Source organism: Magnolia sinica, chromosome 5 (genome assembly GCF_029962835.1).
Source record: "Magnolia sinica isolate HGM2019 chromosome 5, MsV1, whole genome shotgun sequence".
Lineage (NCBI taxonomy): Eukaryota > Viridiplantae > Streptophyta > Magnoliopsida > Magnoliales > Magnoliaceae > Magnolia > Magnolia sinica.
The window spans coordinates 92,538,685-92,552,042 of NC_080577.1; the positions used below are offsets into that span (position 1 = coordinate 92,538,685).

At 38.1% G+C, this 13,358-nt stretch overlaps 2 protein-coding genes across 3 annotated transcripts in view; one reads left to right on the forward strand and one right to left on the reverse strand.

Annotated features, from left to right (window-relative positions):
• Positions 1 to 12,765, reverse strand: part of LOC131246305 (probable pre-mRNA-splicing factor ATP-dependent RNA helicase DEAH4) — a 120,544-nt gene extending 107,779 nt beyond the window's left edge. Inside the window, exons 1-3 of one of the 2 annotated variants that reach the window (XM_058246276.1) lie at positions 12,418 to 12,760; positions 5,500 to 5,592; positions 5,280 to 5,384 (exon numbers count right to left, since the gene is read on the reverse strand). In XM_058246276.1, the coding sequence (XP_058102259.1) occupies positions 5,280 to 5,384; positions 5,500 to 5,592; positions 12,418 to 12,617 (398 nt within the window). In that variant the 5' untranslated portion in view covers positions 12,618 to 12,760. Of the gene's footprint in view, positions 1 to 5,279; positions 5,385 to 5,499; positions 5,593 to 12,417 lie in introns of both variants that reach the window. The other variant, XM_058246277.1, reaches the window with a different exon arrangement.
• Positions 1,187 to 1,910, forward strand: LOC131246307 (uncharacterized). Its single transcript, XM_058246278.1, has 2 exons — positions 1,187 to 1,285; positions 1,402 to 1,910. Exons 1-2 carry the CDS (start codon positions 1,220 to 1,222, stop codon positions 1,807 to 1,809), a joined length of 474 nt encoding a protein of 157 aa, XP_058102261.1. The 5' UTR covers positions 1,187 to 1,219; the 3' UTR covers positions 1,810 to 1,910.
• Positions 12,766 to 13,358: the final 593 nt, after the last annotated feature.

The window sequence follows — 13,358 nt, forward strand, 5'->3', positions numbered from 1 at the left end:
GTTCACTAATGGCCGATGGATGGACCGATAGATCCGGTCGGTCTCTCGTTAACTTTTTGGTAAATTGTCCAACTGGGGCAATATTGTTGAAGTCAGTGGATGCGTCAAGCCATTCACACACAGGAGAATATTTGTTTAACTTATTAGATAGTGTAGTTGAAGAAATAGGTGAGGACTACGTTGTACAAGTAATTACAGATAACTCAACATCGTATGTAATGGCCTGTCGTCTTCTTATGAAGAAAAGGCGACATTTATTTTGGACCCCCTGTGCGGCCCATTGTATTGATCTTATGTTAGAAGATATAAGTAGGTTATTCATAAATGTGATTGCAAGGGCTAGAAGAATCACGGTCTTTATGTACAAACACACCCTTCTTCTCAGTCGAATGAGAAAACACATTGGGGGTAACTTGCTACGTCCAGCAGTCACCCGTTTCGCTACAGCCTTTTTAACACTACAAAGGCTACATGCAAAGAAATCAAAACTTAGAAGCTTTGTAGTGTCGGCTGATTTTACAAGTGGGCCTTAGTCAAAGAAGGTTGAAGGGAAACGGGTTCAACAAACAATTCTTTCTCAAAGTTTTTGGACTCAAGTGGTAAAGGTGCTAAAATCATCCGAGCCCTTAGTCACTGTGTTGCGATTGGTGGACGGGGATGAGAAGCCCACAATGGGCTACATATATGATACGATGGAGAGGGCGAAAAATAAGATCATGGACCATTTTAACTATAAAGACCGTGATTACAGGCCAATTTTGGATATTATAGATAAAAGATGGGGCAGCCAAATGGCATCTTCATTGTATTCGGCTGCTTACATCCTTAACCCAGCCTGTTTATTCGCTTCTGCTGATCCAGCAGAAGCACTAACTATGCATATGGTTGGATTTATTGATGTCTTGGAAAAAATGATTCCAGATAGAGGAAAACAGGACAAGATCTCAACTTTGCTAGACTTCTGCACAAAAAGTGAATGGATATTCTCAAGGGATATCGTAATAAGACATTGGACAATGAAATTACCCAGTAAATACTTCTATGAATTAATGTTAGTGTACTGTCAACTATGTACTGAACTCTTACAAAAAGTTTTTCTACAAAGTGTCTCTAAGAGACTAAGACTCTAACCTATACTTAAACTGTTTTTCTCAGCCGACTGGTGGGCTGCCTATGGGTGGACCCGAACAGGAAAGATCCAACTTTAAAGAAGCTGGCTATGAAGATTCTTGGACTCATGTGTTCTGCCAGTGGTTGCGAACGCAATTGGAGCACGTTCGAGGCAGTAAGTTTACACCGTTTAGTAATTGTTTTGTTTTTTTGTAAACTTTAATTTTTTAGTGGCCTAAACTAAATTAATTACCTAAATAGCTAACGCCAAATGCACTTCCTTTCTTACAGATTCATACTAAGAAAAGGAATCGTCTTGAGCCAAAAAAGCTCAACGACTTGGTTTTCGTTCAATACAATCAAAAATTGCGAGAACGACTCCAAAGTAGGAAAGAAAAGCCCGGCTTCTTTGACCCTGTCTGCTTAGATGAGTTGGATGCAGATAACGAGTGGCTCGTAGAGACGGAGGACCCGGTATTTGCTGGAGAGGATCTGACATGGGCACAAGTTGAAGATGCCGCATATGGATCGACACCTGGTGAAGGTAGTAGTAGTACCACTCAAAGGCGAAGGACAGGGGGAGCCGGGGGGAGAATAGTAGCCGTCAACTCGATGAGATCGAGGAGATTGAAGAAGGAGAAGGTGATAATGATGATCAAATTGAAGATCATCCACCATTGGATGTTGATGAAGTATTAGTACGTACTGATGATGAAGAAATGGAAGAAGAAGGTGTATGTGGAAGAAGGAGATGACTCGAATGATGGTGGTGGTGGTGGTGGTGGACCTGGTGGTGATGTGTCACAATGGATGCTAGATCAATGTATATAATTAATGATTATTGATTAGATAAATAATAAATACATAACTTCTTAATTTTGTTTAATGTTTGTCTCATAAGTCTAAGTGTGTTGATGTTGATGTTGTTGATTGTTGATAACTTGATATATTATGTATTGTATCAACTATCATGTACATGTAGTGTTGAATGTTGAATATGGATATTTCATATTTGTTATTGTTAAATGTAACTAAAATGTTAATTGTTAAGATTTAAGAAGTTAACTATATTGTAATTTGTAAATTGTATATGTATGATGTATCATTATCATATTCATATGTATGTAATTGGTTGGTTTTATTTTTTTTTACTTAAATTAAATGTATTTCATGTCCGAATGACATATAATAATTTATTTTGATTTTTCTGATTTTTTTTTTTGAATTTTTTCTGATTTTTTTAATTTTTTGAAAAAATGCGAAAATAAAAAAAAATATGCAACCGCATATGCGATTGTGCGATGGCATATACAGGATCGCATATGCTATTTGACAACATGCTAGGTCTAAATTGACATATTGCCTCCACCATAACCTTGAAGCTTTTCAACTTAATAGTGTTGAAAGTAACACCGACTTGGCACAACCACCTAGTGATACATAGAATCGTGTTTTTTTATCTTTTTGTTTGTATCAGTTTTCTGATGTTGGTTTAAGTGGACATTTTGCCTCGACCCTTTTGGTCGAGTAGATCCTCGAGGTGTGGTCTAGAGTCTATCCATGGGCCCATGCCCACAAGCTCTTTTTAAGGCTGGTGGTCTAGACTGCCTTGTCGACGTAGGAGGGTGGAGCTAGGTTCATCTACATCAACTACATCTATATTCTCATATGCTTCTCGTTCTATAAATTCCTCTCGAAGTACAGCACTATCGCTTTCTTGTTTGTTTATCCATGTACTCCATGACTTCCCTTTGAAAAAATTGGATTTCTGGAGTAATATTGGGATATGCTCTTACATTTTATCCCGGTGTATGTGCAAGGTATTGCTTGTGCCATGCAATGCCACTAGCACTTGCAAACTTGCATACGTCGCACATTATGTGGGTCTTTTCAGTAGCACTACAATAATGCCCGTACTTCCAACCGGGTAAGTTGTAATGATTAGAGAATAAGTAGGAGGGACAAAGTTACTTACACACTTACATTGTAGAGTTGTAGTTGTAGACTAGAGAACAGAGAGAGAGAGAGAGAGAGAGAGAGAGAGAGAGAGAGAGAGAGAGAGAGTTACACACACTCACAGTTGTAGAAGAGAAGAAAAGAGGGAAAAAAAAAAAAAAGAGGGAGTTACACTTCTAGTTGTGGAAGAGAGAGAGAGGGAGGGAGGGAGAGAGTTACACAATTACAGAAGTACACAACACGAGTTTGAATCTAAATTCTTGTCTTGAGACTTTCTTCACTCTTGAGTATTGAGTCTTGTAGTTATAACTTTTAGGTTGTAGCTTATAGGCTATAGCCTGCACTTAAAATAAAAATGAGGGGGAGAGAGAGAGAGAGAGAGAGAGAGAGAGAGATGTAGAATGTATGTAGAAAATTATCGTCTTGAAGAGAGTGTGAGAGAGAATGAATGTAGAATGTATGTATGTAGATTCTACAATCTATACATTAGAATGAATGAAGGGAAATAAAATGCATCAATGATGAGAAATAGAATGTAAGAGAGACAAACAGAATGTAGAATGAAGATTGTGTGTATGTAGAATCATAAATTCTAGAACCTACAGAACGAATGAATAAAGATAAATAGAATGAATGAATGAAGAGATTTAGAATGAATGGATGAAGAAGAGAAATAGGATGTAAGAGAAAGAGAGAGAAATGTAGAATGAGAGTGCTTGGTTGATCTTCCTTGAATCTTGATTGATCTTCCAAGAGAGAGAAACTTCCCTTCTTGATTGATCTTCCTTGAATCTTGTAGAGATTAGGATTTAAGCTTGGAAGTTGGAACTTAGAACTTTGAAGTGGGAATGTAAGAGGGAGATTATGACGTTGGAACTAGGAAGTAGGAATGTAAAATAATGTGTCAACGGTCAGATTTGCAATAGAATAGACATTTGCATGCATGCATATGTGATCGCATATGCATGCTGATCACAAATGCCATCATGGTATATGCGATCTAGCCATGCCTATGCGCATGTGCGATCACATGTGACAACACTATGCACGACTCTTTTGGGGACTACACTATCAGTGAGCACAAGGCCACTGATGGCGCCCCAGAGAAGATGTGCAGGTCCTATCTGGAAAGCTCAAACAGTGAGTGCGAGGCGCCACTGCTGAGAGGGTGAGTCCTTAGACTCCTCCGTGCTCACCTTGTCTTAATCACACTTGATGAAGAGGATGCAAGAGCGTTCTCAGACAAGTTCTTGAACAATGCTTGAAAGGAGAGAGCTTGTGTTGGGATCATAGAATGGCCAAACAATAACAAAATGGGGTATTTATAGCCTTTAGGGGTCTTGGTTTTCCTCCAAAAGGTTGTTAAACAATTATTTCCCGCCAACAAAGTTGTTAGGCAGTTATTTCCCAATCAAAAGGTGGTTAGGCAGTTATTTCCCGCTCAAATGACGATTTGGCCAAACATCTCATGCCCTCCATGGAACTGCCCTCACACTACCTGCAAGCAGGGTTCGTGAGTCGTAGTTGGTCTTCTATAGAAAGTGGTATCGTGCTACCCTTGGGTAGTGTGCACAACCTAGCTTTTACTGTGAATCTATGCTAGTGCACGATTGGAGCACGACCTACTAAAATGGTGCGCAATTTGAGCGCAAATTGCTAGAATGATGTGCAACTACAGGGCAACCTATGAAAGCTGGAAAGCGAGGATTTAGGCATTTTCCAAAGGAAAACCCTTTTTCTTTTTTTTCTTTTTCGTTTCTCATCTCTTTCCATTTTTTTTTTCTTTTTTTATATCAGCTCATCGTTTTCCTTTTCCCATTGTTTGGCATGGAATCCTTGGTATCTAGACAAGAAAGGTGGAGAGTAGAAGGCTTTTAAAAATCCTTCAAAACTAATGTGAAACTGGCCATGAATCATCTCAGTGACCTGTATAAATTGTGGATAGAACACCAACAGTACATACGATTAGACAGGATATTTTCCTATAATTATAATGGCAATGGCATTTCATATTATCAGAATATCAGTTAAAGAAAAAAAAAATTGCATTATAAGATATGCATTGCGAAAACAAAGATGAACAAAATGTTGCATGAACACAATTGCAAGTGTGAATGCCTTTGACATGCATTGCCCAAAAATATGAGGAAGTAAACAGGAATGATAATATGACATTTGTAGTATATCAAGGATACAAGCTAAAAAAATCTTACGTGTTTAGACTTCTCTCATGAGCTTCATCCAATATAATTACTGAATATTGATTTAGCTCTGGATTAGAGAGGCTCTCACGAAGTAGACACCCATCAGTAAGGTATCTGGGCATTTTTCATAATGGCAGGTTAGACCTAAAAAGTTCCTAAAAATAAAAGAAAGTAAAGACAAAAAATGGTGACATGCTTCAATGGCTCAGTCTAATAAATATAGCATTACTTAATAATAGTTTTATCTGAAGTCCGATCTTCAAATCGAATGGCATAGCCCACTTCCTCTCCAAGCTGAACCCCAAGTTCATGTGCAACCCGCCTGTGCACAAAAACAAGAGAGAAAATTTATAATAATAATAATAATAAAAGTTCCACATGTAGACCTCAGTTTTTTCACCACATACTCTGCATAGTAGAATATATGCTCCCACAGCATGTGAACAATATAATAATAATACCACAAAATAAATATGTATATTAGTTTAAACCTGAAAACTCAACTTTTTGCTCAGGTTGGGTCAACTCGAAGACTCGACCCAACTTGACTTGATATTTAATAATTATAAATTATTATACTTGTACTTATAAATAGTTTGGCATGAGTATTGTGAAATAAGAGAATTAACAACAACCTACTATGTAGCCAAGTGGTGGGGATGTTGCCACTCTTGTAGAGGTCATGAGTTTGACTCCTCTTCCCTGCACATTATCACTTTTTTCTAAAATACCGTTTTCAACTCAACAAGTCTTCACGAGTCTGGGCCAAGTCAGTCTCAAGATCGAGTTTCCTAAAGACTTGGCTCAAAATCTCTCGCATTCGAGTTGACTCGGTCAAGTTTGGTGTCAACTCAGCGAGTTTTAGAACTATGGTTTAATCTCAATATGCTGCATATCGTGCAAGAAAAGAGGGATCTTATTTTCTGCAAGCAGTTTCCATGGCATGTGTGAATGCATAGATACTGACTTCAATAGATGCTGAATTCAATAAAGTCAACCATTACATTTTGTGTCTTCCTTGGAACAAAACCAGTGTTCTTAGAAGAGAAAAGCAGGCAGTTTGAGGCCCTGGATGCTAAAACCCCAAAGAGATCTAATGAAAAGAATTATGATTAACATCTTTTAGCGTTTTTTAAAGTACATAGACTAACTTAGGAAAACAAAATAAGTACAAAAGATAGAGAAGAAGAAGAAAGTGAAAAGACAATAACACAAAAATGCAGAAAGACTAGAGGAAGGTGCCAAAAGAAGCAAAGGAATCAGTGAAACACCAGTCTCCTAATAAAGATGGGAAAGTTGAAGAGAACCAAACAAGTCTAAAGGCCCGTTTGGAAGCACACTCTACACAGGTGTTTCATGCCTAAATGATGTTTTGAGCCAAACACCACTTCACAAAGTGCATTTGGATGCACATTCACAACGGCGTTTTGATCCCCTATTGGTCAAAACAAGTACTAAAATGCCCACTCACCACAAACCAATCAAATTGGTTTTCAAAGAGTTGACTGACAAAATTGCAGGAGAACTGCTTCACCAAGGACGCCCTTTCGCAGAGGTTGCATACAAACATGCCCTAATTATCTTTCAAGATCTCTATGGAGTCCAATTAAATTGTCACATGCCATAGATGGCCTCAATTCCTAAAGCACAAGAACAAATATTAACTTGTTAACTCATACAAGACCTAATGGGGACATCAAAGGACCTACTCGAGTGTACCAAAGACGGAGATAACCACCCACATCAGCACAGCTTTCTTTGTGGATGGGAGACGAGTTTCAAATGGGGGCCCACCGGGGCATTTTGAAAACCCCACATGCATTGGACGTGCATCAGGAAAACCCACCTCGGGATGATGCATGTGGGTTGCTTAGGAGATCATTTTAGTCATAGGATTTCTATTTCGTATCGATCCAACCATTGGATCTTGTCGATCAGGCCATCGGGCCAACAGATCTTTCAGATATGGGCCCCTTGTAATTTGATCTTGCTTTCTTTATGTTTTTTGTTATTTTTAGGAGTTGCTTGATTGTTGAGATTGATAATAAATGTTTTGGTTTTCTTATATTAGATTATAGGCCACTTTACTTAAGTGAGTGGCATAGTTGTAATTATGATGAATTTTTTTATTCTAAATTTTTAATTATAAAAGCACAGGGAGGGTGGAGTTTCAACCCTAGTGGAGATTTAAGAAGGAAAGAAAAAGCTCTCTTGTATGAAAGAATTTTCCTCCTTATTTTCTAGGATTTTTTTAGAAACCATCCCTTCCACTTAAATTGTGGAATGGTAGAAGCTTGTTTGGTGGTGGATTACCCAAGGTACATCATTCATCTTTCTCTTCTTCGAAAGGTATTCTTCTTCTTTTTATCTTATCTTCCTCTTTTCCCTTCCATTACAACCTTTTAAACCCTAGATTTGCAATTTCTTATTTTCCTCTATTTCTAAAAACCCTAATTCCAAAATCATCAATTCCTATGAACCCTAATTTTTCAAATTTCATATTTTCCCCTTCCTAACTCTAATCATAAATCCTACGAATATGTCCCTTGAGTGTAAAACGTGTCTATGCTAAATTGAAAGTTTTATCCTTCCATCGAGCCTAGTTTTATTTGATTTATGTGATTTCTTAGCATGCGGGCATGTGATTTAGGTTAAATCAAATTTTTATTTCTTATTGTTTACTCTTAATTGCTTGGTGGGTTAGCATCTTTTGTAATTGAATTACTTTATAGACTCTTTCATAATCTCCACGTTGCATGCTAGCATTAAATCATGTGTCCTACATCAGGACCCCTAAGAGACTAGATACAATCTGTACATGAGCAGCAGTGGATTTGATATATGAGCAAGAAAGAGTATGCTTCAAAAGGCTGCATATTGTCAATGTTTGAATAGCAAAAGTGGAAGCATGGTTGCAAAGTAGGAGCATCACTAATTGGAAATGAGGTAACCATTAACTACTTTATTATAATTAGTCTAACAAACATTGATCAGAAAAGTATTTCATCAATAAATTAATGAGCATTGACTAGGAAGAATCAAAATACCCAACTAACAAGTCTAGCTTTCCCAACACAAACTAATCATTTCAAAAACAGTAACTTGTAATATCGCACTCACTAAGAAAAGTGAGTCAGATCATATCAGGTATAGAAAAATTCATCAACGGTCCATTAATCTATACTTCCTATGAAGGAAATTAAAAAAAAATGAAGGTCTTAAAGAGAAAGGGCATGGAATCTTTTCTGAACTAAATGCATTGGAACCTAGAAACATGATTAGAGGCACTCTTCTTGAAGTTTAGGACCACCCAAATGTACAATCGTTTTAGTTATAAATGAATTGGATGGATGTTGTGATGTTGTGGCTACTTCTCTCTTGACACCAAAGTGGAGTATGTTTGGACCATGCTAATATCTAGACCATTGATCTGATGATCCCACCATGGATGGAGGAATAACTTAAAACCTCCCAAATTGGAAGGTCCAAAGCCCAACCCTTCTATAGGTTTCCTAAATATGGATGGTTAACAAAAAAGTAAAGGATTGATCATCATTCAGTGGGAAAAGGCAAAAGATTGGATTGCTACAACCTTCCGGTCTGTGAGATTTTTGATGATCCACATTCAGTAGAAAAAGGTAAAAGATTGTGTTGCTACAATCTTCCGGTCTGTGACATTTTTCAGGCATCGGCCATCTCCATTGCGCCCTACCAAATAAATGGTGTGAATCATCCAACCGTGGTCCCCACTCCCCACGTGTATGAGCTTGGACGCTTAGCATAATATACATGTGTTGTGGCTCAAAACCTAAAAGTTCGTCTCTAGTAATAAGACCATCTCCATTCAACAAGTCTCTTAATATCTCTACTCACAAATTCTAACTCGTGACAATCTTAATTTTTACAAAAACAAAAAGGAAAAAAATAAACATTAAATAGGTTATAATGTCTTCTCTCATAATTGCAAATATACATTTTAAATTATTCAAAAAGTCTGCCTAGTGGCGATGTGCCAGCTAGTCACAAGGTAAAGGAGGGTTGATGTCACATGGAGACTTTTGGATTAGGACCTAAAAGCTCCTCTCTAGTAATAAGAACAACTATACTTCAACAAACCTTTTAATATCTGTAATTATCACAATTCTAAATCGAGAGATTTTTTATTTCTACAAAACAATAGTCAGTAATAGGTCATTATATATACTCTTCGAACAAAAAATGCACATTTCAAATTATTCAAAACTCTGCCTCATGATGACGCGTGAGCTGGTCCCAAGACTGGGTGAAGGAGGTTTCATGCCATGTAGGCAAATGTTCTTGGTTATTGAATACTTGCCAAGCAATCGCAAGATTTTGTAAAGCTGGTACAAAATAGCTGGGGAAATTCTCTCTTGCCAGGGGTCAAGAATCTTAGATAGCTCATAATTTGGCACTTTATGTAGCAAAGGTACCACCAGTGATCCTTGCAATTGCACATCTTCTTCAGAATCAAGGTTGTGAAGTTCGCTTATATCTACTCTAACGTCAGAAAGCTAGCCAATCACCTAAATCTAATTGTATCCTTTCTATTCGAGGCAAATGTGATACCAATTCCCTTGCAAATGAGAGATCGATATGAGGGTCGCTGGTTGTCAGGTCATCCTCTCCCCCTTCCTAGTTGCTTGTGTTTTTGCTCTTTTGTTTTCTAGACACTCCCTTTATAACATGAGGACCATGCTGCTTCATTGTCCTACACCCAAACCACTCCCTCTCCCGTTTTGTTCAATTACATTGACAAGGACGGGTAAGACTGAAGATGTGTTCACATACAGCATGATCTATGGATTCTATGGTATTGTATCAAGCTGATGTGGAGGGCTCTCCTCAAACTATTTGGCGTAGTACATTTCCTTAACACGAATTTTAGTATATTGACCATCAGACCAAATGACCAATGCTAAAGTCTTGATTAGTTGCATCACAAATTGTAACTGCATAGATTAGGAAAGTCAAAGGAAATCAAAACTTAGCCATCGTGAATTGAAATGTAAAGACTTAAATGAACCTCAGCACGAGGATATGCACAACATACTCAAATTTTTAGTTTGTGCATGTAAAATCCATACTCAAGAGATCCAGATAGTAGTCTCATAAAATCCATCATGGATGGACCATTCCCCAAATTTCCATTTGGATGCCTGTAAAGTCCTTAAGTTGTAAAGGGATTACAAGTAATCTGATTACAGGGGCCGTTTGGATGCATGTATTTGCCTGTAAAGGCTTTACAGGCTGTAAACAGATTACAGCTTTTAGCTGTAATCTAAAACCTAGTAAAAAACCATGTTTCAGATTACAGGTAAAGTCTTTACAGCTAAAAAGGCATTATACATGTTAGAACACAATGGTTAATATACACTCATGAATATGTGGGGCCCACCATAATGTGTATGGTACATCCAATCTATACATCATGTACTTCCCTTGATGCTCCCATGTGGCCCTAAAAAAACAACTCGTCTATTATCAAATGGACCACACAAGGGAAGGATGGGACGTCCACCATTAAAAACTTCTAGATTGCATTTGGGGCCCACTGTGCTGGGTGGAAGACATCCAATCCATTTAGTGTGTGCATGCTTTAATGTCCTCTTAGGACCCTTAAAAAAAATCAAGTCTTTCTTAAGTGATTTTTGCAGATTTTGGAAGGTTCACCGCCCAAGCTCTCTGGTATGTATACCTACTTTATTCATTGTAAACACTTTACAAGCTAGCCAAACACACAATCTGTTTACCTATAAACAGATACCACTTAAAAGTCAAACGGAATAGCATGTAAACCGATTACACCTGGAATTCTTTTCAGGTGTAATGTGTTTACAACCAAAAAAAATTACAGGCATCCAAATGACTAATCCGAGCCACCAACCTAGGGACTTTCTCATTTGAAATTGGACCGTTGTTGTATTTCTCTTCTCATTTGTCTATTTACAGACTAGAAATTTTAAGGGCTAGGATCTTCCAATTTGGGAGATGTTTGGGGCATGGTCCTGCCACAGTTCAGCCCAGGTCGTAAAACGATGGGTGCTAGTGTTTAAAAACCTGGACTGAAATGAAAGGCTGGGCAGATTGGACCAGCCAACCAACCAAATGGATTGTGTCACTAGAAACACTTTTTGGGAAGCAAACCATTCAAACCGCCCAGTTCAACCAATCCAATCACCTGGGTTGGGCAGTGGTCTAATCCAAGAGCCCATGTCAACGGATCAAACCTTTGTTTGATATATTTTTTTAATTTATGATGCCTTGTCGAAATTAGAAGGTGGATCACTTGAACCGGAAGTTGTACTAATTTGGACAACTGGGCACAGATTGGGTCAGGATCATGTCTTGACTTTAAAACATTGATGGGCCCCACTTGTAAAAATTGAAAGCTCAAGTTTACTGTGCATATCCTCGTGTTGAGGATTATATCATTCATCAAAAACGAAATCCATATAAGTCTTTTTTTAACTTATAGCGACTTGCAAGTTCAAAATTACATGTCAGAATCAGAATGAATACTTCTACTTCCTCAAAACAAAAACAAAAATTTGCGAGACCATGTGTTGAGTTTGTCACTGTTTATTAAATGACAGTAAATCACCCAACGTACACGGGGCATGCACGCCATTCCGTCCAGAGAGTTCAAATCATGGCCTCATTGCAAACGGATCACAGCCCAAAAATCAAACTAATGAGACATCTTATCAATCTGACTACTGGTTTCACCAGGTGAATTTGAATAATAGACCACTAATTTTTTAACCATTTATTAATGGCCACAAATTGGACTTACAGATGGGACAAAAACTGCAATTTTCAAGCTATACTCCACCCATAACAGGGCACATGATTTGGACAATCTGGATTGATGTTTATGTACCGCCATGTACAACAGGCGAATTGTCATCATTTAATAAACATGTGACAAACTCACACCACAGTCTTATAGAGAGAGAGAGAGAGAGAGAGAGAGAAATTAATTGTGCTGTTTTTCAATTCATTTCAATTCATCGGATTTATAGGAGAGCGAGAGAGGATCAAAATACACGTGATCGCAGATGACAGATACAAAATCTGACATCTAAGAAACAAAAGGAAAGAAAATGAGAACTTCATCGAAAAATACCTTGCAACGGAGACAGCGGCAACTCGGCGGGGTTGAGTGACAGCAATGATACCGGATTTGGTGTAGCCACTCCTGTGGAGGATCTGAGACAGCTGGGTACTCTTTCCTGAACCGGTTTCTCCGATTACGACGACGACAGGGTTCTTCTCCACGGTTTCAACGATTTTCTCTTCGAATTTGAGGATCGGGAGATCAGCCATGGATGCTCGAAGGAGCGGTCAAAGGAATTACAGAAGAAAATGGTGAGAATTTCAAGGGAATTTGGAGGAGGAGAGAGATGGGTTTAGGGTTTTGAATTGGTTTTTTTTTTTCGGTTTTTGAAAATGAAGGGTTTTAAGGTCCTTCGAAACCTTCCCTCCCTAATGGCGAAACACTCCAGTACTCTGCAATAGTGATTATGATACGCAGGCACTTAAAAATTGCAAACATGGCATATAAATTATTCAAGTTAAACTGTCCAATTTGTGGATCCCATTTGAAGGTGTAAGTTTAACCAAAATTTGTGCTTATTTGATTTTCTGATTATCGGATTATGTACATTTATTGGACGGCTAATAATAAAAGATATCCAACATTTTCCACAAAACGTCCACAATTCGGAGGTTGGATTGTTCGATCAATCTAATTTTGGAATGCCACGCGCCAATGGGCTTCACAATCTATAATTGAAGTTGTCCCATGCGACGTGTACAATTCTGAGTGCATGTGTATGAAGAGTCGTACTCTATGAGAGTATCAAATACTCCCCAAATGGAACTTGAAACAGGTAAAAATACAGTTAGACGTTGCACACGCGTGAAAGATTAAGGCCGTTTGCGCGGTGCTTCTGCTCTCTAAACTTGGAGGCCTGAATATTTAGGCGGACTGCTCACCGGATGGGCCGCGCATCTATTTATTCTAATTTTTGAACGGTTGGTCAGTTTTTTTTTTTTTCTTTCTTT

Bases quoted from the DNA above. Each gene is read 5' to 3' on its own strand.
- LOC131246307 (XM_058246278.1), top strand. From the start codon at position 1,220: ATGAAGATTCTTGGACTCATGTGTTCTGCCAGTGGTTGCGAACGCAAT. The intron at 1,286-1,401 runs GTAAGTTTACAC...CCTTTCTTACAG, and splicing joins ATTGGAGCACGTTCGAGGCA to ATTCATACTAAGAAAAGGAA.